Source organism: Aulostomus chinensis, chromosome 3 (assembly GCF_037954235.1).
Source record: "Aulostomus chinensis isolate RoL2024-O1b breed Wild chromosome 3, RoL_Achi_v1.0, whole genome shotgun sequence".
NCBI classification, from domain to species: Eukaryota; Metazoa; Chordata; class Actinopteri; order Syngnathiformes; family Aulostomidae; genus Aulostomus; species Aulostomus chinensis.
In genome coordinates this window covers 23,098,278-23,122,438 of record NC_141322.1, presented here as the reverse complement: position 1 = coordinate 23,122,438, position 24,161 = coordinate 23,098,278, and the positions used below count along the sequence as shown (strand labels likewise).

General features: G+C 38.9%; 1 protein-coding gene across 2 annotated transcripts in view; it reads right to left on the bottom strand.

Moving 5' to 3' along the window:
- Positions 1-24,161, bottom strand: part of col2a1b (collagen, type II, alpha 1b) — a 51,186-nt gene that overhangs the window by 14,634 nt on the left and 12,391 nt on the right. For both annotated transcript variants that reach the window (XM_086199771.1, XM_086199772.1), the window contains 29 exons: positions 22,450-22,503; positions 20,765-20,818; positions 20,146-20,199; positions 19,916-19,969; positions 19,790-19,834; positions 19,639-19,692; positions 18,923-18,967; positions 18,698-18,751; positions 13,885-13,983; positions 13,574-13,618; positions 13,098-13,196; positions 12,811-12,864; positions 12,154-12,261; positions 11,827-11,880; positions 9,878-9,976; positions 9,646-9,699; positions 8,233-8,331; positions 7,904-7,957; positions 7,177-7,230; positions 6,647-6,700; positions 6,383-6,436; positions 5,824-5,868; positions 5,640-5,738; positions 3,231-3,338; positions 3,083-3,136; positions 2,895-2,948; positions 2,735-2,788; positions 2,458-2,511; positions 90-197 (listed from right to left, as the gene is read on the bottom strand). In XM_086199771.1, the coding sequence (XP_086055897.1) occupies positions 90-197; positions 2,458-2,511; positions 2,735-2,788; positions 2,895-2,948; positions 3,083-3,136; positions 3,231-3,338; positions 5,640-5,738; positions 5,824-5,868; positions 6,383-6,436; positions 6,647-6,700; positions 7,177-7,230; positions 7,904-7,957; positions 8,233-8,331; positions 9,646-9,699; positions 9,878-9,976; positions 11,827-11,880; positions 12,154-12,261; positions 12,811-12,864; positions 13,098-13,196; positions 13,574-13,618; positions 13,885-13,983; positions 18,698-18,751; positions 18,923-18,967; positions 19,639-19,692; positions 19,790-19,834; positions 19,916-19,969; positions 20,146-20,199; positions 20,765-20,818; positions 22,450-22,503 (1,917 nt within the window). The remainder of the gene's footprint in view (positions 1-89; positions 198-2,457; positions 2,512-2,734; positions 2,789-2,894; positions 2,949-3,082; positions 3,137-3,230; positions 3,339-5,639; positions 5,739-5,823; positions 5,869-6,382; positions 6,437-6,646; positions 6,701-7,176; positions 7,231-7,903; positions 7,958-8,232; positions 8,332-9,645; positions 9,700-9,877; positions 9,977-11,826; positions 11,881-12,153; positions 12,262-12,810; positions 12,865-13,097; positions 13,197-13,573; positions 13,619-13,884; positions 13,984-18,697; positions 18,752-18,922; positions 18,968-19,638; positions 19,693-19,789; positions 19,835-19,915; positions 19,970-20,145; positions 20,200-20,764; positions 20,819-22,449; positions 22,504-24,161) is intronic.

Below are 24,161 nucleotides of genomic sequence, written 5' to 3'. Positions count from 1 at the left end.
GTTATACAAAATATAGTTAAACTTTCAAAAACTGGGACTGAATGGTCCCTAGAGAAAGAAAACTGTTTGCTACAGAGTCTGACACTCACAGCAGGTCCAGGGGCACCAGATGGTCCTTGTGGTCCGGGGGCACCAGCGTCACCCTTCTGTCCAGATTCTCCCTGCTCTCCCTTGAGTCCAGGTTGACCATCAGCGCCCTGGAGAACAAACACAAACAGTTTTGTTGTGAAAGACCGTAAGAGCTTTAGCAAACGTTCAATACAACCGTTCATGTTTTGATTTATTGCACAGCTTCTCTTATTTCCTCCAATCTGGGTAACCCTTTTAAAAACCTTCCCTGTGGAAGTCCTGAAATTTGTCAAGTCGCTATAACTGTTTCTTTTCCTCTCCTCTCCCTCTGAAATGTTTGGTGGCGAATCGTAGTGACCTCTGCTGCTGTCCATCTAACAATACTGCGTCAGTTAGATGAAATCATGAATCTCCTGAAGCTGCTTACAGTCATCAACCATTGCACCAGTCTTGTTTCCATTTAATTGACACCAAATTTGTTTAAGCCAATTTAAAAGCAAAATAAATGCTGCTGAGAGGGAAATGTAACTAGGTGCGTTCTATCAATTAGTTAGGAGCAAACGAAGAAAGCGGCACGAAACATAGTTTCATCAGAAGATGTCAGCCTAACCAAGTTGTAATTGTTCTTCTGTTCACAGAAATAGTTTTGTTTGCCACTTAACGATTAGTTAATTTTTCACATTTACTCTTTTTTCTGTAAAAGGTGAAAATAGTGACTTTGACTTTGTGAAAAATTGAGTGTCCCCCCCCCCCCCCCATGCATTTGCAGTATGTTCCATCAACCTTGTGACACTTCAAACATGCATCAAAATATGTTGAAACATACCACATTACTGAGGCAGTGGCCAAAATTAAAATGACTTTCTATTGAAGAAATTAACTAACAGCAGACAAATGCAGCGCTGCAGGAGTTTTAAAACACAAAAGGGAATTTTACTGCTTCAGTAGCAAATTAAAGTTTAGGGGTGCGAACTATGATTTTAAAGTATCAAACAGGAGTTGTTGATGTTCTTTGTAGCATCTATTGTGAGTGTGTGGCAATAAGCTGCAATGACTTTAGACTGTGAGGCAAAAAACATTAAGACACCATATAGTGTTATTCATCCTGACACAAATTCAATAATTAATCATGGTGCAACCTATAAACAAGAATCTCATGATAAAATAAAAAATACTGACGAAAATCAATGTTGAAGGATGCAGTTTATCAAAGACCTTTATTTGATTTCTGCCCGTGAGTCTTTGGGAGGACACAAATGAATGAGTGATTAGACGCCAACACGCAGTTCTCTCTCCACAGAAACACACTCAAGGAAATACACTGTCTGTCATGATAATAACTGCCGGATCGAGGCTTAAAACAGGATTCCGTTTAAAACTACCGGAACGACTTCACGGCACTTGCAGCAAGGATGCAATAAAGATCAAGGAAGGGAAACACAGAACAATTTTAAACCAGATCCATTTTACATAGCAAAACATCACCTATGCGTTGGCCTCGATGGAGGTCTGCACTCTACACAGTTACATGTATTTGTCTTTTTTATTCTCACAAGTAGAAGAGCTACTAAATACTGCTCACATTATTTCACTAATTACATTTTATGAGGAGGTTTTAAAATGGGTTCTATAGGCATATATCTGTAAATATGGCGCCTATTAGGGAGCTTTTCAGATAGTTTTGGCGGCGGAGTGTATTTTTCAGGTAAGACATTGTGGTTGCAATGATATGGCATGTTCATGAAAGTAAAAATGTATGCGCAAGGTCGAGTAGCCCACTTCCTCTCCAGTGTGTTCAGGAATATTGATACACAACGGAAGACAAGAAACACTTCCTGGTCTGTGTGGGATTCATGACGTTTTGTAACATTGTGTACCACTGGTAAGCGTAAGATGTGACGACTGATGTGCCACCATGTGTCACCTGGAAATGCAAGACTAGATAAGAAGTGTAAAATGCAGGATTTTACCTAATTTGAACATTTTTTTGAAAATGCTCAGCTCCTAGTCATGCTGCAGGTGTTTGGGGCATCGTGTAAAAATGTGGCGCGACCATCGCAGACAACTAAGAACATACATTACCTACAGAAAAAAACAGTTTGGTGGACAAAGCCAAACTCTTGGTTTTATGCCGCAAATAATAATCATTCACATGAAGTGTATCTCTGTTGAGAAACTGTGAAAAGACTCATCATCTCAAGTATGGCAGGATTTTTAAATTACAGTTTAAATGTGTAAAGCTGCAACCTTGCTAGCATGTCCAGCATACATGTAGAACACGGTTCCAGGTCATGAAGTAAATGTCAGGTCATTTAGTTACCTGGAGTCATGTTATTCAAACCTCTGAAGAGAAAAAAAAAACTAGTCAGCATTGTGTTTGTTACTTACAGGGGGCCCAGCAAATCCAGCAGGCCCGGGAGGTCCAGTCTCACCTCTGTCACCCTGTAGGAGGAAAGACGAGGCACAGTGAATACGGAGGATTATTTGAACACTTACTTAATGCGACACAATTCTATTATACAGAAAAACTAATCTTACAGTATCAGTAAAGTATCAGGCACTTCAGAAAACAACAGTCCTTTTACACCACAAAATAATTTCATGTTCAAAATTTCCCCCCAAAAAAGACCATTTTCAGGGTGAACCGTCATTGTTGAACACTCACAGGTGCACCACGGGTACCAGGAGCTCCAGAAGGACCAGCAGGACCAGATTCACCCTGTAAGACACAGCAGCCGTATCAGTAATTGAACTACAAACACCAGCTTCAGAAATCTCAAGCCAAAAACCAACAAAGAATGTTGGGATATAAAGATGAGACTTACCTTCTCACCATTGGGACCAGCTGGACCAGGAGGACCAATGGGACCAGTGAGACCCTGTAATACAAAAAATAGCATTCTTAAGAAGGAGGGATTTTTGGAGGTTGAAAGGTTTGTGATGTGTTTAATTTTTGAAGCTTCACTTTGACTATAAGCTGACAAGAAAAGGAAAATAGATGAATTTTACTTACCCTGCCGCCATCTTTGCCAGAAGCACCTTCAGGTCCTTTCTCTCCAATGTCACCCTGGGGTGGGGTTGAAAAAAAGGACAGTTACCTGACATGGTAAAGTCAATTCTACACTATACCTAAAAAAAAAATACACAATTATTCAGCTTACTCTGTCTCCTTTGGGTCCAGGAATGCCTGAGGCTCCTCTCTCTCCAGGCATACCCTGCAGGCCAGGGGGTCCCTGAGCTCCACCACCGCCAGCGGGTCCAATGGCTCCCTGTAATGGTGAGAGAGGTTAGAGTAAAGGCAGTCGACCAAAGGTACCTCAGGTGGCTGACTGACTATACCTCATCACCAAAGCCACTGACGCCGTGCAGCTTTGGGCGCATTCGCACTATTTAAACATCATTAACAGAATTCTCTTGTTCATGCTGAGGTTAGATTGACACTGCTTCACACCTGATGGTGATCAGGATGAAGCGTTACTTTTTTTAGATGAATGTTTGCACGTTTTGGATCTGTTTTGAGGGACTGCTTTCACACTTCCATATCTGTTCTGAGTGACTTTTTTCACACTTCCACATCTGTTCTGAGTGACTCTTTTTTATATTTCCAGTAATATCCCAAACACAGAAATCCTCATGAGTTATTGGGATACAGTTACTACTTCATGAGGTGCACTGACGTAATATAAACACATCAAATACATCAGCTCAGCCATGAAGTCTGCAAAGTTCCTAATGTTTTAGCTATTGCAGAAGCTCTCTGAAAAGGTGATTATTCTATTTAATGTTTATTATTGAAGTCTGGTGCATTACATTCACGTATGTAAATGAGGAGGTCAAAATATTAGACACACCTCTCGAGGTCAACATTCATGCAAACTTTACAAATAAATGTCATGGCTGTTGTCCATGGATAATTCAAGGTCACGTAGTAGGTTCTTTTAATATTTTAGAAAAGGCTCGTCCAAAGAATCAGCCAGAGAGATTTCAGACTTCCTGACCCCTTCAGTGACAAGAATGTAGATCATTTAAACATAAAACAACAGAAATAGATGACATCATGACCACTGGAAATCATATCTTCCTCTGTATGCGTTTGATCGATCCGATGAATGTTTTTAAAAACATACTATCATTAGATTCATGAATTTCACATCAGGAAAACAAGCGATTTCAAGTTTAGGAGATATATATATATATATATATATATATATATATATATATATATATATATATATATAGTATGTCATTTTGCCTTTATCTTTATTTCATTATTATCTAATACTTTACATTTCTATTTGAATTTGTCATTTAATCAATATTTTATTAGTTTCTTTTTTACAGGGTGAACATTTTGTTTTTCTTTTTTTTTTAATTTTGTAGAGCACTCTATGTGATATATTCTAGTGCAACCTGATGCTAGTCGTTTATGTGCTGGATAAAAGTAAACTTTTACAATCTTTGTTGAACAAATCCAATCAATGTGTGGAACAGAATGTAAAAAAAACCATTAAACTCTGTCAATCAGTCTTAGACATTAAAAAAAAAACTACAATTCCACATGTTCATGTCATTACTCAGTCAAATCTCAAAGTCTGTTTTGTAAGTCAAATGAGAGTTTTATCCGAACACCATCTTACTTCAAAATATCAAAGCAGAGAAAAAGCAAATAGAATCAATTGCAGACTTTGATTCGTCCTACGTGGCCCCAGCAGGCCCCCTTCTGGTGAAATGTTGATAGCTTATCAGCAGCGATTCACACAGACACACACCAACACTGCTGCCTCTGATCAAGGGGTCAAAGGCTTTTTTCTAAATACTGTATATTTTGGGGAGAATTTATGGCACCTCATCATTGCATATGGGCACACATACAACGTAACTTGAAGCAAAACGTGCTGCTTTTTTTTTCTCTGAATCCTGCTTCATCCTTCACAACTGACTGCTCATCCCTCCTGGTGTCATCACCATCACCCTTGTGTCAGATCTATAATCCTCATCCTCTCTGTCTGACCTTAAGGGGGAGAAAAAACCCTCTGAACTGGGATTAAAATCTGAGCCAGATAACAATCCCAAAGTGGGAATTGCAACTGCTTGGGGCACTTCACCATCTCACAATGTAGTTGGGGGGAAAAAATGGCTGGAATTTGCTGATAGCTGATAAGCAGGTGGGAGTGTAGTTTGATTACATACTGCTGTACTGCAGTACCAGACCAATACGCATGTGGTTATGGGAAGTTGATTTTATTTGTATTTTAAATAAACACATTTTTAAAAATAATTTTCTGTTTGACTATGACTATATTAATATATTTCTAGATGCAAAAAATAAAAATGGTATGTTTGAGAAGTTCTGCATCTTCCTTGAATAAAAAAGAAAAAAGTAAAAAGTAAAAAGAATGAGAAATTTACATTTACCTCTCTGAATCAAACATGTCCCCTTTGGAAACCTCAGTGATAGAGGTGATATTAACACAGCAAATACCAGATACGTGTTGAGTTTAAGTATCATTCACGGAGTTATCTGCTGACTTAAATGACGAGACGTGTCCAGATCTGTGTTGCTCCCTCACCTTGGGTCCGTCAGTTCCAGGAGTTCCAGGCAACCCTCGGGGTCCCTGCAGACCCTGAGGACCGGCAGCTCCTCTCTCTCCTGGGAAACCACGCTCTCCCTGCATGGTGACACAGTCAAGAGTCAGTCATGTTTGACATTACGTCTTCTGAACAGTAGCACAGTTGAATAAAACATCAACTTACTCTGGGTCCAGTGGCGCCGGCAGCTCCAGCCTCTCCAGGAACACCCTGGAGACAGAATATACACAGAATATAAATCATATGACTCAAGTGTGTACGTTTTTAAGAGAGGAAGTCATTTTAGCGACATTTCTACCCCTATAAATGGATGAGTTAAACTGTGCTTACAGATGCAGTAGTGACCTGGCTAATGTATATGTAATTATATTTATCAAAGAGAACCATATACTGAAGGATGGGTGCTCTTGTATATTTAAGAAAATGTACACAGTCTTTATTACACTTCTTTCCATGCACATTTAGAGGAAAAACTCCTCGGCTCTCGTGAAGCAGCAGAGTTTCTGCCTTCGTTCATTAACAGTCTGAATTCAAATGTCTCTTATCAGTGAAACACACTGTCGGAGTCGGAAGACACGTAGCTAGAGGGTCATTTGCTGTGAGCTAATTTGGATAATAATTTCCTTCTACTGACATGAGCATAGCCTCCTTTTGTACCACATATCTTGTCCTCAAGCTCTTAAAACAGAATCTACTGTATAAGCTCCCCACAAGGAGCACCCACCTGATCTCCAGGCTTGCCTCCCTCACCAGGGGGACCAGGAGGTCCAGGCAGACCCTGTACACAGGAGATAAGACAAAGGCATCATAAAATAGAAAGACATGAACAAACAAACAACAAAGAATTTGCATGTTAACAGTATGCAGCAAAAGAAAATGCAGGTTAAGCCTCTGTACTGTGAGAAACTGTCAACACAGAAGTAGTTTCATGGTTGTAAATAAACTTTGACATGTAATGAAATGCAGACGTGTGAACTGACAGACTTACCTGGAAACCTGAGGGACCAGGTTGTCCTTGCTCTCCTCTCTCTCCAGCTGAGCCCTAAAGACAGAATCCATCACAATCAGCGTTTGTCATAAACTGAATTTCACACAGGATTTTGATGTGAGAAATGCCTGACAACATTTAGGTTTAATACTGTTTCCTTGTGGCTGCTTTGTGATAGATTCCGTTCCAATAGGAACACTGTTGTTTTTGGCTGTTTGCTGTAACTGTGGTGACAAATGTCCATTTTGCTATTTTTTGTAGATGGTAAATTAAATTCTGGGACAAATAAGAATGGAACTGAAACAACTGCACAGACACCTACAAACAAGCAGAAAATCTTTGAATCATCAGTATCATCCTACCATGTCCAAACATTAATGTCAAGGACTATTTTTTCCAGACAGTGCTATCAACAAGGAAGTCTGGGGAATGGAGATACGGATGCTCCTAAGTGTAGACTGAGAAAAAGGAGAGATGCTATCAGTGTTAAAGCTATATGAAGCGGCATTGGAGGGGTTAGAGTTACATACAGCTGGGCCGGGGGGTCCAGCAGGGCCAGTTTCTCCGTCTTTGCCAGGCAGACCCTGAGGAGAGAAGAGGAGGGAGACAAATAGATGGATATCAACAGTTAAGCCAAACCTGATGTTATTAACTCCATAGACATCTGATAGCTATAATTGAGCTTTTCAACATGAGGGAGCTGAGCTACAGAAACGGGAGATCAATGATGTCTCACTGTAGGCACAGAAACACTAATGAAATGTAATCGCTTGGATATGGTTTGTATATTCATATATATGATACAGTGCACATTATATAGACACTGGTGTAATATTACTGTTCATTCTTTATATATTGCTCTTGAGCAACACCTGCTGCTACATCAGCACAGTAACTAAATTCATGGGATTAGCATTCATTGCAGTTACACTATTAGACATGTACGCATATGCTGCTCAATATCACTATATTTCTGTTCATATTTTATCTTTCAGCACATTTTTGAAGGCACCAATCAGAAACAGCAGCTAATATTGAAGAACTGCAGCATGACATGAAACCTTAACTCCATCTATTCTATTCTGTTCGTTTCAATTCTATTAAATTCTATTCTAAATGAGATTCCACCTACAGTTGATCACTCTGGCTAACTTTACAATGCAATCCTGAACTTTTTCTTTTCTCAAATCAGAGCATGTACAACACAGCTGGATGTGATCTGCAGTTCTCTGAAAGTAGAAGAAGTGAGCAACTTACTCTCAGACCAGGTGCACCAGCCAGTCCTTTCTCACCAGGCTTACCACCTTCCCCCTAATTACCACAGAAAAAACCCAGAGTGCAGAGGTAAGTGATAGAGCCCCTGCAGATTCATGATGTTGTGAACCTATTATGAGATGAAAGTGGGCGCAAGTAATGGTTCAAATTAAAATGCCTGAAATTATTAAGGAATATTAACTGAATATTAGCAGGCCCTTGTCTGTAGAGAGGCTACAACAGAGGCAACAATTGTCCAAAGTCTGACATGGTGGAACAATTTTCTCTATATTATTATTATTATATCATCATTTTATTGCATAATTGCTTACAGTTGCTCCCTTTGGTCCGGGGAATCCCATGACTCCAGGCTGTCCACGGGCTCCCTGTGGGCCAGGGGGACCTGGGCGACCATCTTCACCAGGAGCTCCCTAGTTGAAAGTTAGATCAATCAGTTATGGAGCATATTTAAAAAAAATAAATAAAATAAAAAAGACAAAAAAAAAGCAAAACAACAAATGACCAAAATGCTGTAAATTGGTAACAAAGATAGCGGCAATTGAAAATGCTTCATCCCACTTGATTCTAGCCAGGAGACTGAGGCAGAAAGGTGTATTATTGCTTGAGGATCCAAACATCTGCAGGTAGAATAACAGAAAAATGTCCAGCATGGCCTCAAGATAAAAAAACTGCAACTCAATTTTTCACTTCTTCCACTTGCTCCGAAATAGATTAATGAATAACGAAGCAAACAAACCCCAGAGGGATAACACGGGAGAGCTAGGAAGGAACAGATTTAATGCTAAAAATATAATCACTCAATCATAATCAGTCTGCCCATATGCCAGTTTGTCCTCAGCAGTCAAATAATGAGAGAAGTGCTTCATCACTGTCAATGATGTTTTAATAAAACAGTCCCAGAACAGCTAATTGGTTAAACATTCTTAATTGTAACTCTCATATCTAAATTGTAAAAGTTTGGAAAAGTGTTTGGGATGCAGAGTGACAACAGCAGAGTGATATAAAAATGTCAATAGGTTAATGTAAAAATAGATGCCAAGAATTCAGTTGGATATGTCAAAGTTTTAGTGTATGTTGTGATCAATGAACTTCACACTAAAACATCATATACTACATAGTTGTAAGGTGTTTTATATACATGTACGGAGGTCTAGAGTGACCATGGGTGGGGGAAAGACAGGGAACAAGTTATATCTTAACACTATTAATCAGTCAAGGAGTGGGAGCACGTTATTTCATTATCTCATGTACACAAATGATTCAATTTTGAGATCAAGTTTTATTTCATGGCCATAAAATGTATATATTTTATTATTCAATACATATGTCGTCGTCCCCCCCCCCCCCCCCCCCCCCCCATATGGCCACTGTGGGCCTCTGTAACCATAGATACTCTAACTGGAACATGTCTGGGAATTGCCAAGTGAAGCTGAAACTAAAAAGATTTTTCTGTTACAGAAAATCAGAGCAGTTGAGCTCATTTCAATCACAAACACCCCTGGGAAAAAAGCGGTCAGATGACTGGATTCATTCACTCTGATGAGAGTTTGATGGACCACTTACTAATTGTTGTGTCGATAGTATAATTACTCAAGGTACAAGTCTCTCCGTGGTCGTATTATAATAAAATAAAGCCTCTAATGATGCATTGTGATGATGTGTGAATACTTTATTGATTAAAAAAGTAACTGTAGCAATTAAAAAAGTAGACAAAATGCACTCACAGAAGGTCCAACTTTGCCTTGTGGACCAGCATCGCCAGGGCGTCCAGTCAGACCCTGTCAGAGACACAGGCGACATCCAGATGGGTCAAGATACAAAGGTAAGAACATAAGGCATCATGAGATACTGGATTAAAACCAGTGCTTCAACACCAACTAGTGGAAATGACTACGATTAACCGATAACCAAGTGGATAATCTGCATTTTCTTTTGTTGTGGTAGTAAAGAGCTTACTCTGGCACCAGGCAGACCAGGCTCTCCAGGACGTCCAGGGTCACCGGTGGCGCCCTTGGGACCGCTGGCACCGGCAGGTCCACGCTCTCCAGGGGCTCCCTGTGTTAAAAAAAGAATAAAATAAGGGTTGGACACACTCAGTCAAATCACTAAGGAGGTGACATTTCAATTCCCAAACTGCAGAGAAAATGAGTTTTCTTCTTAATAGTGTGAAAGAGTTTCATTGACTTGCTGGAGATGAGAAGATTAAATTCTGGCAGATTCATTTTGGTGTAAATGAAACTGAGTGAAGGAAGATCATGTTAAATGAGGTGCTGCCATTGGTGATTCAGGGCACCTGTGCAAGAAAGGCTTTGGAAGTGTGCTGCCATCTTATGGTGACATGGTGAAACTACAAGTATCATTGCTGCCTGCGAGCATTTATTACTTTCAATATTGCTGGAGGAAAAAACCAAATACATTATGTGCCTCATTGCACACATAATTTTAAAACTGCAACTGACATTTTAAAATCATCTTGAAGTGAGAGTTATTATAAGTTAATGAGGCATGAAAAGCCATCCATATGCCACCTGCCCCTTAAAATCGTTCGCAAAAAAGTACGTTGAATATTAATTTGAGAGAAAATTTAGGTAGTCAAATGAGATGAATAATAAAAAAAAATACTTATTTATCCCCAAATTCTTTGTCTGAAGTTCTTTAATCCACAGTATTACATACTGTAGATCTCCATTTTTTTTTTTTTTTTACTGAAATCCCGTTCCTTGGATTGATTTTTGTTAATAAAGCGATGAAAACCTTATAAAATAAAGCCAATTGTTTCAGTCAAACTCTGGGGAAAAATAACAAGACCTCAGTATCACATTATGTAAGAGACAGAGCAGCTTGAAAATCTGCACGCTTCAACTTAGACTTTCTCTTCCTCTCAGAATCAAGGTTAACTCAGGACTGCTGCTGCTGTGTTTCATAGTCAGCACAAACTTATCATCATTGCCTGCATCATACATCGTGTATTATTATACTTATTATTTGTGTTACGTCATCCTGCTGGGCTTTTATGTGATAATGATGATTTCATATTTATTTCCTTTAATGATCTAGTTTTGCCTTAATGATGTGTATTGCTGCTCTGTTTGATTTCATGAATGCTGCTTATTTTGAAGTGTGTTTTGTAAGGTGAACTGGAGTAATATAATTCAAATACATTATTATTACTATCATGAGGGGATTTTTCTGCTCCCTGGTTGTTCTTTTTCTTTTTACTCTCTATCTGCCCAAGGATAACAGATGCAAATTAGATGCTAGCAAATGTGAGTACAATTTCTTTTAATTATGCGTTGTGCTTGCAAAAATAAACAAATCAGTAAAAATAGAGGGAAATAAGGGTTTTGGAGGCACTTTGCTACTCTGTGCGAGTCCTCCAGCTATCTAAAGGTGGATGAATTTTCCAGAACAAAAGAAAAACGATACAAGCCTGTTAGAAACGACAGTGGTGTTGACGTGCAGAATAAAAAAGTCGCAAAATTCAGCAAAAATGTACAACCGAACTACTTCCAGCTCCAGCCATGCAGTAGTCTTATTTTATCTTGGTTGCACTGGCAGATTATTGGGTTCAATTTGACTTGCAGTCGAGTCAAGGTGATTATCAGGCTAGATGAACACTCAGAAATGTCATTCTGTCAGTGTAACAGTCAAATCAGGGGACAGGAAGAATACTGGACTGTTGTTGTTTACAACAATTTTCCAGATTCAACATGCAGCAGATGCATCGCATTAATTTCCAGTTTCACAGATTTACACCCGTGACTATTGAGGCATCTGCTGCACACATTTCAATACCCCCTCATTCCTCTGCCATATCCATATCTTCCTTTTATTACATTTCTGCTTATTTTCTTATTTAAGCGCTGATTTTCTATTTCTACAGCAATAATAACCATTCCTCTTACCTTAGGGCCAGCGAGACCATCTTGACCAGGGAAACCACGGTTACCAGGAGCTCCCTTAACAAAAACAACAGTCAGGCTTATGATAACAGCAACATTATGATCCCTGTGGTCTTGAAGAGGTTCTGAGGCGTTGTGACCAGAGAACACAGTTGTTCTTATGACCCATTAAAACTGAAGTGACAAATTATTAGCATCATTCATCAATTGTTTTCTTTGCAACAAAGCAGGGCTATATGGAACATAACCAAAAGTTGCAAATTACCAATAAGTATACGTTTCAATAACCTATGAAATCACTGGGGATTTAACAAATTTGGTGGGACTAACTCTCTCTCCAGGAGGTCCAAGTGGTCCAGCAGCGCCCGGCTCACCCCTGGGTCCTCTTTTGCCTTCTTCTCCTTGAGGGCCAGGCGCTCCCTGAGGACCAGCTGGTCCCTGAAAAACACGTCAAGTAGAGTTTAAGTTTATACAGGGAGAGAAGATATTTCATGACCAAGAAAATGTTTATATGCTCTTAATTTCTTAAGACTAAACAAGAAACTGCCTGAAGCAAAAGTCATTAAATAAGAAAAAGATGCCCGGAATATCTCAAATCTGCAGAATTCAAGGGATTACCGTTCATATTTATTATTTGTCTGGTTAGTAGATATCAAATTCTGGATGTAGCAAAACTTGGCAAACGATCAGGAATTTCAAACCCACTGCTTTGTGGACTCAAACTGACTGTTACTCACAGTGGGACCCGAGTCAACCACATGAAAACACTTGAATCTAACAGATTAACCCATAACAAAAATGTTCTTTCAGGTTATGAGGGAAGTCTGAAGTTTCAGTTTCTCATAACGCTACACCCTGCTGGTCAAGAGAAGGAATGCAGGTATAAAGCACATATTTGGCGTAACTTTTCAGCGCTGGAGTCTTCATCCATTTCTTTTCGACAGTCTATCGGAAATACAAGACAATGTAAAAGAAAATAAAACTCACAATTTCTCCTTTAGGTCCTGCCTCACCCTTGAATCCTGGAATACCTGGGTCTCCCTAAATGGACAAACAGACAACCAAGACAGAGAGAGAGAGAGAGAGAGAGAGAGAGAGAGAGAGAGAGAGAGAGAGAGAGAGAGAGAGAGAGAGAGAGAGAGAGAGATTCAGTACTATTATTTCTGGAATATAATATAATTCGCAAACAGGGAATAAACTTGGACCTAGATTGTGTCCTAGCCACTCAACTGAAAGGAGCTATCTCTGGTTCATGAATTATTCAGAGTACATACAGATGTTCCTTTTGGCCCGAGAGGTCCAGTTGCTCCCTGAGGCCCAGGAGGCCCACGAGGTCCAGGGAAACCAGGAGCACCAGCAATACCAGGAGCACCCTTCAGGGAGACACACAGCGTTAGTCAGCTGACAAGTAACACAACCATCCTGACATCTAAGTGCGCAGCACACACTATCACTTCAAGGTTACTGGCTTGTGGGCATCTTTGACGTTCATTCAGCTCAGCTCAAACAGATAAACTGCTATAGTTTCAGTGTTCATTTCAACCATTCATTAAGTTTCATTGTTCAAAAAATTACATATTTATGTATTAAAGACAGTCTTGGTTGAAGGTTTTGATCGGTTTATTGTGTAGTGTCCGTGTTTTTTTGGAGGTGTGAAGAAAACAATGAATTAATATCTACTATAAAACGGCTAATTAAAAAAAACTGTAAAAGAAAGTGTGAAATCTACAAATATGGGTTTTATACTTACAGCTGATCCTTTAGATCCGGGGATACCATCAGTACCGGGGTTTCCCTGGAGAGAAACAAAGCAAGTGAATGTACCACAATAATCTTTACACTCTATGTTTTCAAGACTGATTGGAGTTAGTCTAGGTTGTCATTGTTAAAAATACACTCCCCCGGGGCAGTTAATATTCGTGAATATGTAATAATATGACATAACATACATGAAGTACTGTTAAATTATGCTAAAATAAAGTTTTTGACACAGCTGAAATGCTTCTGTATCCTCAAATTTAAATGGCAACAAGTACTGACAAGCATGTTGGCATCACTTACGGAAGCACCAGAAGGTCCAGGTGATCCGGGAGTGCCAGACTCTCCACGAGGTCCCTGAGCACCCTCGGGTCCACGAGCACCAGTAGGACCAGCTTCTCCCTGGTCAGCAACGCAGAACAGAAAAGAATGATCTAACTGCAATCTAAGAGGAAATACTTTAAACTACAGTGGGCAGCATGGCTCAGGGGTCGAGTGGCCGTCCAGCAACCAAAGGGTCGCTGGTTCGATCCCCGACTCCGGTGACCATGTCAAAGTGTCCTTGAGCAAGATACTGAAACCATAATTGCTCCTGATCCGTGAGTGTGTGTGTGAATGAGATGACACTGTATAGCGCTTTTAGTGCCGCTAAGGTAGAAAAGTGCTATATAAAATTGAGAGCATTTACCATTTAAACTATTAAATATGGTATCAAATAAGTAACTTGAATGGTACAAATATGTGATTGAAATTCTTAAAGTTATTGTAAATGGCTCCAGAAATAGAAATCCTTGTAAATCAATAGCTGTAGGTCTGTAAAACAGAGTAAAGAACAAAAAACAAAACCCACCTGATAATAAATATTTAATAAATACTTTTTTTTAACAATAAAAACAACTTTCCTCTCAAATGGAAATAAAGTAAAAATTTCCTTGTCGGACTAAAAACACCATTTGAGATTTTAATTGACTTTTGTAACAGTTAGACCACAATATTTTAAATGTTAACGTGGCACTGAACTTGCTTGTAATTTCCATATTTTCAAACATTTGTACATATTATTCTATTTCACCAACTTATAAAAGCTTTGGTGAAGATGGTTTCATTTAAAGGAAGAATTATGGAGTTAAAACCATGCCAAAACCTCACAAACACACAAAACATGTTTTACTCACGCCCAACGATTCACAAACAAACTCAGTGTGGGTCGCAAATACAAAACATCATTCACAAACTGACGCATTTTGTTTTGCAAATAAGAAACGTACCTATCAAACAAATACACCGTGCTTCAGAAACAAATACAGCATGTTTTACACATACAAACACGTTTGTTCAATTACAATTTTTTTTTAATCCATTAAGTGCAAACTAAAACCTTTCAAGTACAAAAAAACAATTCTACAACTACGAAAAACTGTCACGTGACTTTTGGCACAAGCTTACCGCTGTCACGTGACTTTTGGCACAAGCTTACCGCTGTCACGTGACTTTTGGCACAAGCTTACCGCTGTCACGTGACTTTTCTCCCTAATTTTCCACCTTGCAGCTCCACACAAATGCCTTCAGACGCACGCACAAATGCTGGGAAACGTTCTAAGAAATGACCTGTAATTCGTTGAATTTGTGTGTGGATCTGCAAGGCAGAAAATTTGTGCCAAAAGTACCTGACCTGAATATTAGACATTTTTAGAATGCATTTATGATAAATGATGGGCGATCACATTAAATTCAGTGGTGTATCATAAATGTGTTTCTATGTGAGCAAAATTGTTTAATGAGAAATAAACCCATACACACAATATAAACAATGTATGTGGTCAGGAAAAGTTCAGAGGCGAAGTTCTAACTCGACATAAAACAAGCTAGCTAACTGGAGCCATATTGCTAACACCTGCTAATTGTTTAGCATAAATCAAGCTAGCACAGCAAAGGTCATAGACAGCACATCTTGTTGGCCTTTTTTTGACTTTTATGACAAATACTGAAGTTGAATCTTTTTGTAGTATTTGCTTTTTGTTGTACTACTTTTTAGACGGTCCCTGTGCACTTCTTCTCCTCACAGTTGCTTGCACATAGAGAGCGAAAGGATCTGTCCAACTAAGACAGACTTATTTTGATGTAAAGAAGGTTGTAGCTCATTGTCTACCAAGTTAAATTTTCACAGTAAGAATATAAATGTCATTCTCTGATTTGAATCTTTTTACGATGGGTGATTGCTGTTGTTTTTCAGGGTTTCCCACTGTCCCATGTCCTTCTAGGTCAGGGGTCGGCAACCCTAAACGCTCAAGGAGCCATTTGGACCCGATGACTGTAGAAAAAAGAACATCAGGAGCCACAAAACTCTTTTGACATCTCAAAGATAATCATCAAGATAACCCCGCATATATTGTTTTTGTTACTGTTATGAAATCCACAAAATGTTACGGAGAAAACAAAATTCTATTTCTACGTGCAACAAAAACGTTTCCTCAGAAACTTTTCTTTTCTTGGATTTATCCACGGTTGGGCTACCAGGGATCGAGTAGTTCAGTAAACTGTGTGCCGGTGGGTGCTGCACATCCGCAAATGTAACGAGTATTTTGAGCTTCGAGAAACTGAATGCGTTTTATTTTGATGCTCCAAGATCGCCATAATCTTCAAATTTAAACCTTTACCTTAAAAAAAACCCCAAACAAACTGATGAATTAAAATAAAATTAATTTAAATCAAATACTCATTTACTTTCCAAAACCACAGGGAGCCACAGCAGAGGGATGAAAGAGCCGCATGCAGGTTGCTGACCCCTGTTCTAGGTAGATGATTTACCATGCGGGTCTTGCAGTCCATTCATTGAATAGTTTCCTGGTTTAATAGTAAACTCATCACATGCTCCTTTTATATTTCACATGCCTCATAATCATATCAGTTTATCGTTTACATATCTGTAAATTTGTTTATGTGGCAGACTGTGTTACTCATTTTTACAGAATATAGAGCTCAAATAGGATTGACAGAGTAACTGATTCATTTTTGATTAATGCATTATAGAAAAAGTGAAGTGTTCCAAAAATGAATCACACCATTGCTCCCTGATTCTATGCACTGATTTGATTGGAGAGGGCCTGCAAGTAACCACTAGAGGGCAGCACAATAGCTTGGCAGCATCTAGTGGGCCAGACATCAGAAGAGAGGAGGGCGGCATCTTTGAAAACACTCAACTGTTTTATCAATTCTTGAATGTTATTGTCTTCGTTGCCTATTGAATATAGTATCATTATATATACAGAATCATGACCATTACAATAAACATTTCAAAAAAATATGTTAAAGTTTATTTTTATGAAGTTTATTTACTCATTTATTCACATAGTTATCAAAAATCTCTTTGGACTAAATTATTTTAAATGCTTTTCTTTGCTAAAATTAATATTTGCAATTCATTCTGATCTATGTTACCCAAGCACAAGTTTTTAATCTCCTGTCAGCTCTAATCTAAAAATACTGATTTTCTTTCCAAGATTAATGTTGTCATTCTCAGCGCCTCTATGGAAATATTGTATGACTTCTTATAAGGTTTTCCACCTGATTTCAGTTAGTATTGAGTATGAAGGTCAGAGAACAGATGCTGCACATTCGCTCTGATAAACAACCAAACAGTCTTATTGTGTTGCGCAAAGGTTCATCTGTGAAAAGTGACAAACCACTGCTCAGAAACACACTCTTCGTGATACGACACTGAAATTGGACTTGAATGCGTGTGAAATAGAAGCGTTTAAGTGAACAAAAATGAACAATTTCCTGTCTCTCTAAAGTGTGCCATCTAAAGCCAAGTTTATAATAGTTTCCAGAGCTTCTGGTTCAGTTTAAAAATAAGGCTTGGGCCCCTCTTTCTAAAAAGGTTGATATTTTTAGCCCCCCCTAATGGACTCCTCCCAGAGATCTTACCACATGGGCAGCTTTTCAATATGGTGGTGAAAGGGATTCCTTTGCTGTTGCTGATATTGTCAGACTCAATAGTACAATGATGTAACACAATTAGAACTTTTTTCCTCCAAAAAAAGGGAATTTTTTTTCTGCTCTCAAAGTTCACCACTGAGGCCAACAATTCACTTTATAACTTTGAATCACGGGTGAATTCTGGAGCAAAAAGAAAGTGTAGCTGCCAAGAATATAAGTTATGGAAGAAATTCTTGCTATTTTAGAGGCGGCGACTTGGCTGTTTCTAAATAACCCAATTCAAAGAGTCGTTTGCAGCCTGGTAAAGACTCTAAGACAGATATTTTCAGTCCTACAGCATGGTTTAATCAGGTGTGGGTCATATAGTTCTGTTGTTTCTACCTTTGCACTCTGCTTGTCTTCAGCCACAGTCACCATTAAGTCTTGCTCTTTATGAGAAATAACAATAATAAAAAAACTAAAATGAGACTGCATTTCATGACCACTTAAGGAGGTGGGCTTGATCCTCACAGGCAAATAATCTATTGAAAATAAAGTGGGAATGGATGTAAATTAATCCCCATCAAAAACACACGTGTTCACAGCCTTGTTTGCCATCATTACTGCAACCACATTTTACTAAATTACAAGATGATTCCTGTCACAGGGCTCTAGTAGACATCAAGCCATCTATACTAGGACCCTCGAGTACAGAGCTGAGACTGTCTGCTATGCCGGAGAAATAAATCAGATGCAAAGCGGAGAGAGAAAAATGAAGAAAAAGACAGTAAGAGGGAGTGAGAGAGGGAGAATAACACTTTTGAGCCCCCTCCTCCCTAAGTTTCCAAACAGATGGAGCTTTAAAGCACTTTTCAATACACTGCAGCTTTCTCTGATTTCATTTGTCCCCACAAAATCCTCCCTGAGCTGTGTGTCTCCATTTTCTGAGATGGTAACTGTTTGATTTGATCCAATAAAGTCTTTTTTTAACACAAATACCTCACAAAACCTCAGTTTTGTGTATTTATTCTACAAACAGCTTTCTGTGATTATAAAAATGCAAGAGTTCCATTATAAAGGCACGATTTCTCTTTGAAAGAAAGGGTTTAGGGGTAAATGCAGTTGCTTTACACACTCAAAAGTGAAGATAAAGAGGGAGGAGGGTTTTTTTTTTTTTTTTAGCTAACTTGTTGGTTACCTTTGCACCGGGTCCACCAGGGAAGCCTGGAGCTCCAGCAGGACCAACAGGGCCCTACAGAGAGGAAAAGACAGGCAACCATCAATCACTGAGACATCCAGATGTTGAGTTCCAGAGACAGTACTATCACTGCAGACATCTTTTTACCTTTCACTCAATCTCAGAGCAAATTAAGAAAGTATAATTAGAATAAATTAAAAAAAAAAGACTGAGAGCGATACTCACTGGGGGACCAGCAGGACCTGGCAGTCCATCATTTCCACGTGCTCCCTAAAGATGGTAAAGATTTCATCATTAGCACATGTCAGAAAACCTTTTTAAAATTTTTTTTTTTTATTTGGAGTGTCACACAAACTGGTACAGCACAGGGAGAGATAGCGCCTGAGAATAATGTGTTTAACTCCTGTAAGTTACACTACAATTAATAGTGATATGTTTGGCATTCAAAGAAAAACTAAATTCTTCTCTTGGCTCATACTCACAAATTCTGTGGTAAATATTGAAAAAGTGAATCATTTCATCCAGATGATCTTTTCTAGTTCATGATCCATCTGTTCATCCCTTTAACAGGCCAGGGCACGCTAAAAAGGATAGAACCCCTGATCATTCTGTCCTAGTCTAGTAATCTATTCACACATAAAAATTAAGGGCTGGAGAACTAGAATCAAATAAATGGAATAAAAACAACTGGGCTGTTTAACATTTTACTGGCATCTCAAATTGATGATTCTGAATATAGTTCCAATACTTTTACTTTTTTTTTAATCAAATTTCTAGATTCAATTTCTCCAAATAAAAAAAGGTTTCCCCCACAAGAAGACGGTTGAAAACATTTCGCTGCCCACACACTGATCTTACCTACCTCCTTTACAGTCGAATCTAAATTTTTGTGTCCAGAAAGAGATTTTAGATATGAAGAAAAGAGAAAAAGTGACACTCACAGCAGCACCGCTGGGTCCAGGACGGCCTCTCTCACCAGGCAAACCACGAGGTCCCTATGTGGCCAGGAGAGAGGGAGAGAAATCATAGAAAGACTGTGTTCAGACATCTCTTCTCTTCACATGCTGGCTTGATGTCCAGAAAGATACCCACCATCGGTCCAGGAGCACCATTCTCTCCAGGAGCACCAGCCTCACCCTAAAGAGAGGAAATATTCATCACTGCAGAGATTATTGAGGCATTAATAGAACAGGAAACAACTGTTGGACTAACTCCTACCTTAGCACCGACAGCTCCGGTCTCTCCCTTTGCACCATCAAGACCTGGATAACCCTAATAAACAAAACAAAAAAAGCACAGTTAGGAATTCAATTATGATAATAATAATAATGATAATAATATCCATCAATTCCTTAATAAGATAAGCAGAAGAAAATGGATGGATGATAATAATAACACTTGCATAGTTGTGTTGGGAATCGTTAACAGATAACAAATACACCACTTACTCTGTGTCCCTTGATGCCAGGCAAGCCAGGAGTTCCAGGGAATCCACGAGCTCCCTAAGATGCCAGAGGAAAGGTCATAAAAAGGAAAATATTTGACGCTAAATGTCTGAAGGCCAGACAGCACAACAGAATTTCTCCACACAATCAAAGGTTCTTTGAAACATGAAGGAAATATTTAAATCAAATGTATCTCATTGAGGAGACTTTCAGTCCAGTTTTGGCTCCGTCTTAGTGGTCACTTTTCCTCAGACCTCTAAAAGCTCCTATTCTTGGCTTGAGATGATGTGAAATAGCTGAAAAACTCCTAAAACAATAAGTGACAAAACAGATCGCCCTTTCTTGCTCTTCAGAGCCAAAGAACAGTCAGATCTCTACAGCCAGCGACTTCATCGCAATAAGACCGTTCGGATCTGACTTCAGATATTATTCTCAAATTAATGTACAGTTTAAAAAGGCATAAGACAACTGTAGGATGAGTGGGATATTTGTCGCAGACATCTGTCTTCTCAGTTTGTGAAATGTTTTATAAATCTATTTAGAATCAGACAACACTTCACCCCTTCACCAAAACACTTGTACTCAAGTGGGAATGAACACGACTCAGTCCAGGAAAACTCACCTGAGGTCCTGCAGGCCCACGCTCGCCTGATTTTCCAGATTTGCCAGCCTCACCCTAAAACAGAGACGGAGAGCATCCACGATGTTAAAAAAAAATCCAAAAAATATATACATTTGTCTGAGGGATCCTTGTAAAGTTGATTTCTGTTTTCCAACTTTACACAAGTGTGTTTGTGTTTGTTTGTTTTTTCCATCAATACCATATTTCCTGACCGCAAAACTGAAGAGTTATTTTGTCATAATGTAAAAATTCACTGGTCAAAATGTTTTTCTTTTTCTACCGCTGCAGCCAAGCCTGCAAATATAGAAATACAGGTCTTTGTTTCATTCTTTTCTTTTTCTAATCAACACTCTTCTTACAGTACAAAACAAGGCCGTCAGCTTTGCAACTCTGTCTGAGCTTTATAGATTTTGAACAATGGAAAACGTTACCATGAAAATATCATCCAATATTACTGTATACAAAAACGGACATTTATTAAAACATTTATTAGACATATGGAGTTCAATAACTTCAAATGAGGTGAAACCCTGTTGTAGATCTGTAAAATCATGATTGATTGAATATGATTCTTACTTTTACCTGGCAGGTCATTCGCCAATTTACGACTGGTACACTAAATGGATCTTACGATGATTGACATAATGACAGAATGTTAGGAGTTTGATGACTTTGCTAGAAAATTCTTGCAGCTACTGTGGAAATTGCAGACAACTGTTCTTTTGACAGATGTGCCAAAATGTGTGTAATTTTCTAAAGAATTGAAAAAAAATCTGTCCCTCTCAGAAAAACACTGCTACGGCAAAGTGATTTAGTGGGAAAAGAACAGCAGTTGAACAAGTGATTTAAAAAAGAAAGACTATTTGTATTTAATGGAGTTATGGAGGTAACAAGAACTCCTAGTGGACACACTTTGACATGTCTTATCTGCTGCCATCCAGTGGCTAAAAGAGGGGATTACATTTTGATGTTTCTAATGTCAACGTCAGATGATTACGCAATAAAAAAATGACTGCGAGTTGATGAAAAAACAACATGTAAAAATGAGTGGAAAAACTAGCTGTTCCGCATAATCAAAAACAGGTTCTTATTCAAAATGACTGAACAACTATAAGCTCCAACGTAAGAGAGTAAAGACGACATGCTGCGCCTATTAGAAAATGACTGGAGCTGAAAGTAGTCACAACAAACAGACATTGCAGTGCCAATATGGCAGGTGTAATACTGTGTATTACTGAGATAATGGAAATTGTAATCTTGACTAACAAAAGACTGATAAGCTGGCTGTAATTTAACATGATGAAAGCTTGTAATTATGGACAATTATGTGTCAACCTGCAGATAATTATCATACTTACTGCATTCATTTTAACAAATATTAACAAAATGTTCCATTGCCTGTACATTTTTGGTTGAAACAGTATAAAAAGTCTGACGTAAAACTTCTACTGTTGTACAACAACCCCCCCCCCCCCCCAAAAAACAAAACAAAACAAAACAAAAAAACAAGAGAAAAAGATCTTACTCTACTGTTTCTGCTGGGGACAGTTCAGGCCATTCATGAGATGCAGTTTCTTCTTTATCCACAAAATGAGTACAAGTAATCTTTACCAAATAGCAGCCTTGTCAGGGATTGTTGGATTTTGTGTTTTACTGTTTTAATAACTTTTATTAAATACACTTACATCATCTCCGGCTTTTCCGGGAGGGCCGGGGGGGCCGCGGGGACCCATGGCACCCTGTTAGTAAAGAGAAAACAAGCACAGGTAAGATGCAGTTAACATTTATAACCAATAGGGGGCAACACAGTGACAGTTTAAACTCGAGGCCATAAATGATGGCGACGAAGCTTTACAAGTGACAGCAGAGAAGAACAGAACAGGAGAAGGTACTAAATGAGAATTTGGTAATTATTGTGAGTGTTAAAAAACAAGCTGCTGTTACTAAAGCACATTTACACAACTACAATCACCACAAGAATCCCTCCTGCAGGCTCTCAGTTGAATGTCACATGACCCAAACTGTTTACAGGTAGGTGATGTCTACGTCCAGGGGTCAGTTTTTGATTTGACCTTTTCAAACCCACTTTTATGTCCTTTATCGATTTTATGTTTGAATTGCCTAAACACCCTGCGATGGACTGGCGACCTGTCCAGGGTGAACCCCGCCTCTCGCCCACTGACGCTGGGATAGGCTCCAGCCCCCCCGCGACCCTTAATGTAGGAATAAGCGGAAGACAATGGATGGATGGATGGATGAAATTGCCTAAACACATGAAAAGAAATTGTTTTCCCAAACAAAAATAAAATTATAATTATGTAAGAGAGCACATTTTAAAATGAAGAAAACCAAATTTGAAAGTTTTTCGGGCTAAATAATAATAAAAATAAACACTTGCGTCAATAGTAGTTTTTTTGCATTCAAAAAACAATGACAGCAATTAAAATATCAAGAAAAAAAACAAGAAATACATAATAGGGCATGAAGAATGGAAGTCAGCTAAGAGTTCAAACAGTTAAAGCTTAAATGTCATTAACTTAAGCATGAAGATCAGATGTTCGACTGTATTTTCTTTCTGATCTTTCTCACTCTGGTTGCGCCTCAGCTGTTTCACTTGCATTATTTCTCTCTCAAACTATCAGTCTGAACCAATATAGCTTCCCATGAAACACTGCTGCAAGTGTCTTTGACTGATCTGAAACATTTTCACTGGACTTCACAAACACTCGGCTGACACTGAGACCCCTTTCCCAACTGTCAAGCTACATTCTGGTGGGAAGTCTGATCTTAATCACACATAATGATGTACTGGAACAGTTTTAGAAGAAAAGGCAGCTCATAGACGTTCTGTCTGCTTATCTGAGCAGATTAGCGCAGCAGTGGGGAGACCCTGCACAGTCTACCTGCTGAGGGGACAGGAAAGAGGGGGAGGGGGTCGTCTGATTTCTGGAAGCTTCATTAAGACTGAGTGACGGTGTGTGTGTGTGTGTGTGTGTGTGTGTGTGTGTGTGTGTGTGTGTGCGTGTGTGTGTGTGAGCATTATAGGAAACATGAGACTCTGTTAGTGAGAAGATGGAAGAATAAACTCTCTTCAAAGTGCAACAGATATTAACCAGCAGAGCCGCAGATGGCGAGTTCTGCACCCTGCTTTTCAACATTAGAGGTCAGGCTTCACCCGTCTTCAGATTCAACACACGAGAACTCATCAATTAACTGAGCAGGGTGGCAAATGTTGGCGGTCAAATAGAAAAGAATATGGAAGTTAGCGGTGAGCAATGAAGGGTTCTAACCTGTTAATGGATATGTGAGTGAAGCCACAGTGCCGCAGATGTGGCTGCTCGCTCCACATGAAAGATGTGGAAATGAAAAGGATGAAGCTGGATGGACTTCTTTTGAA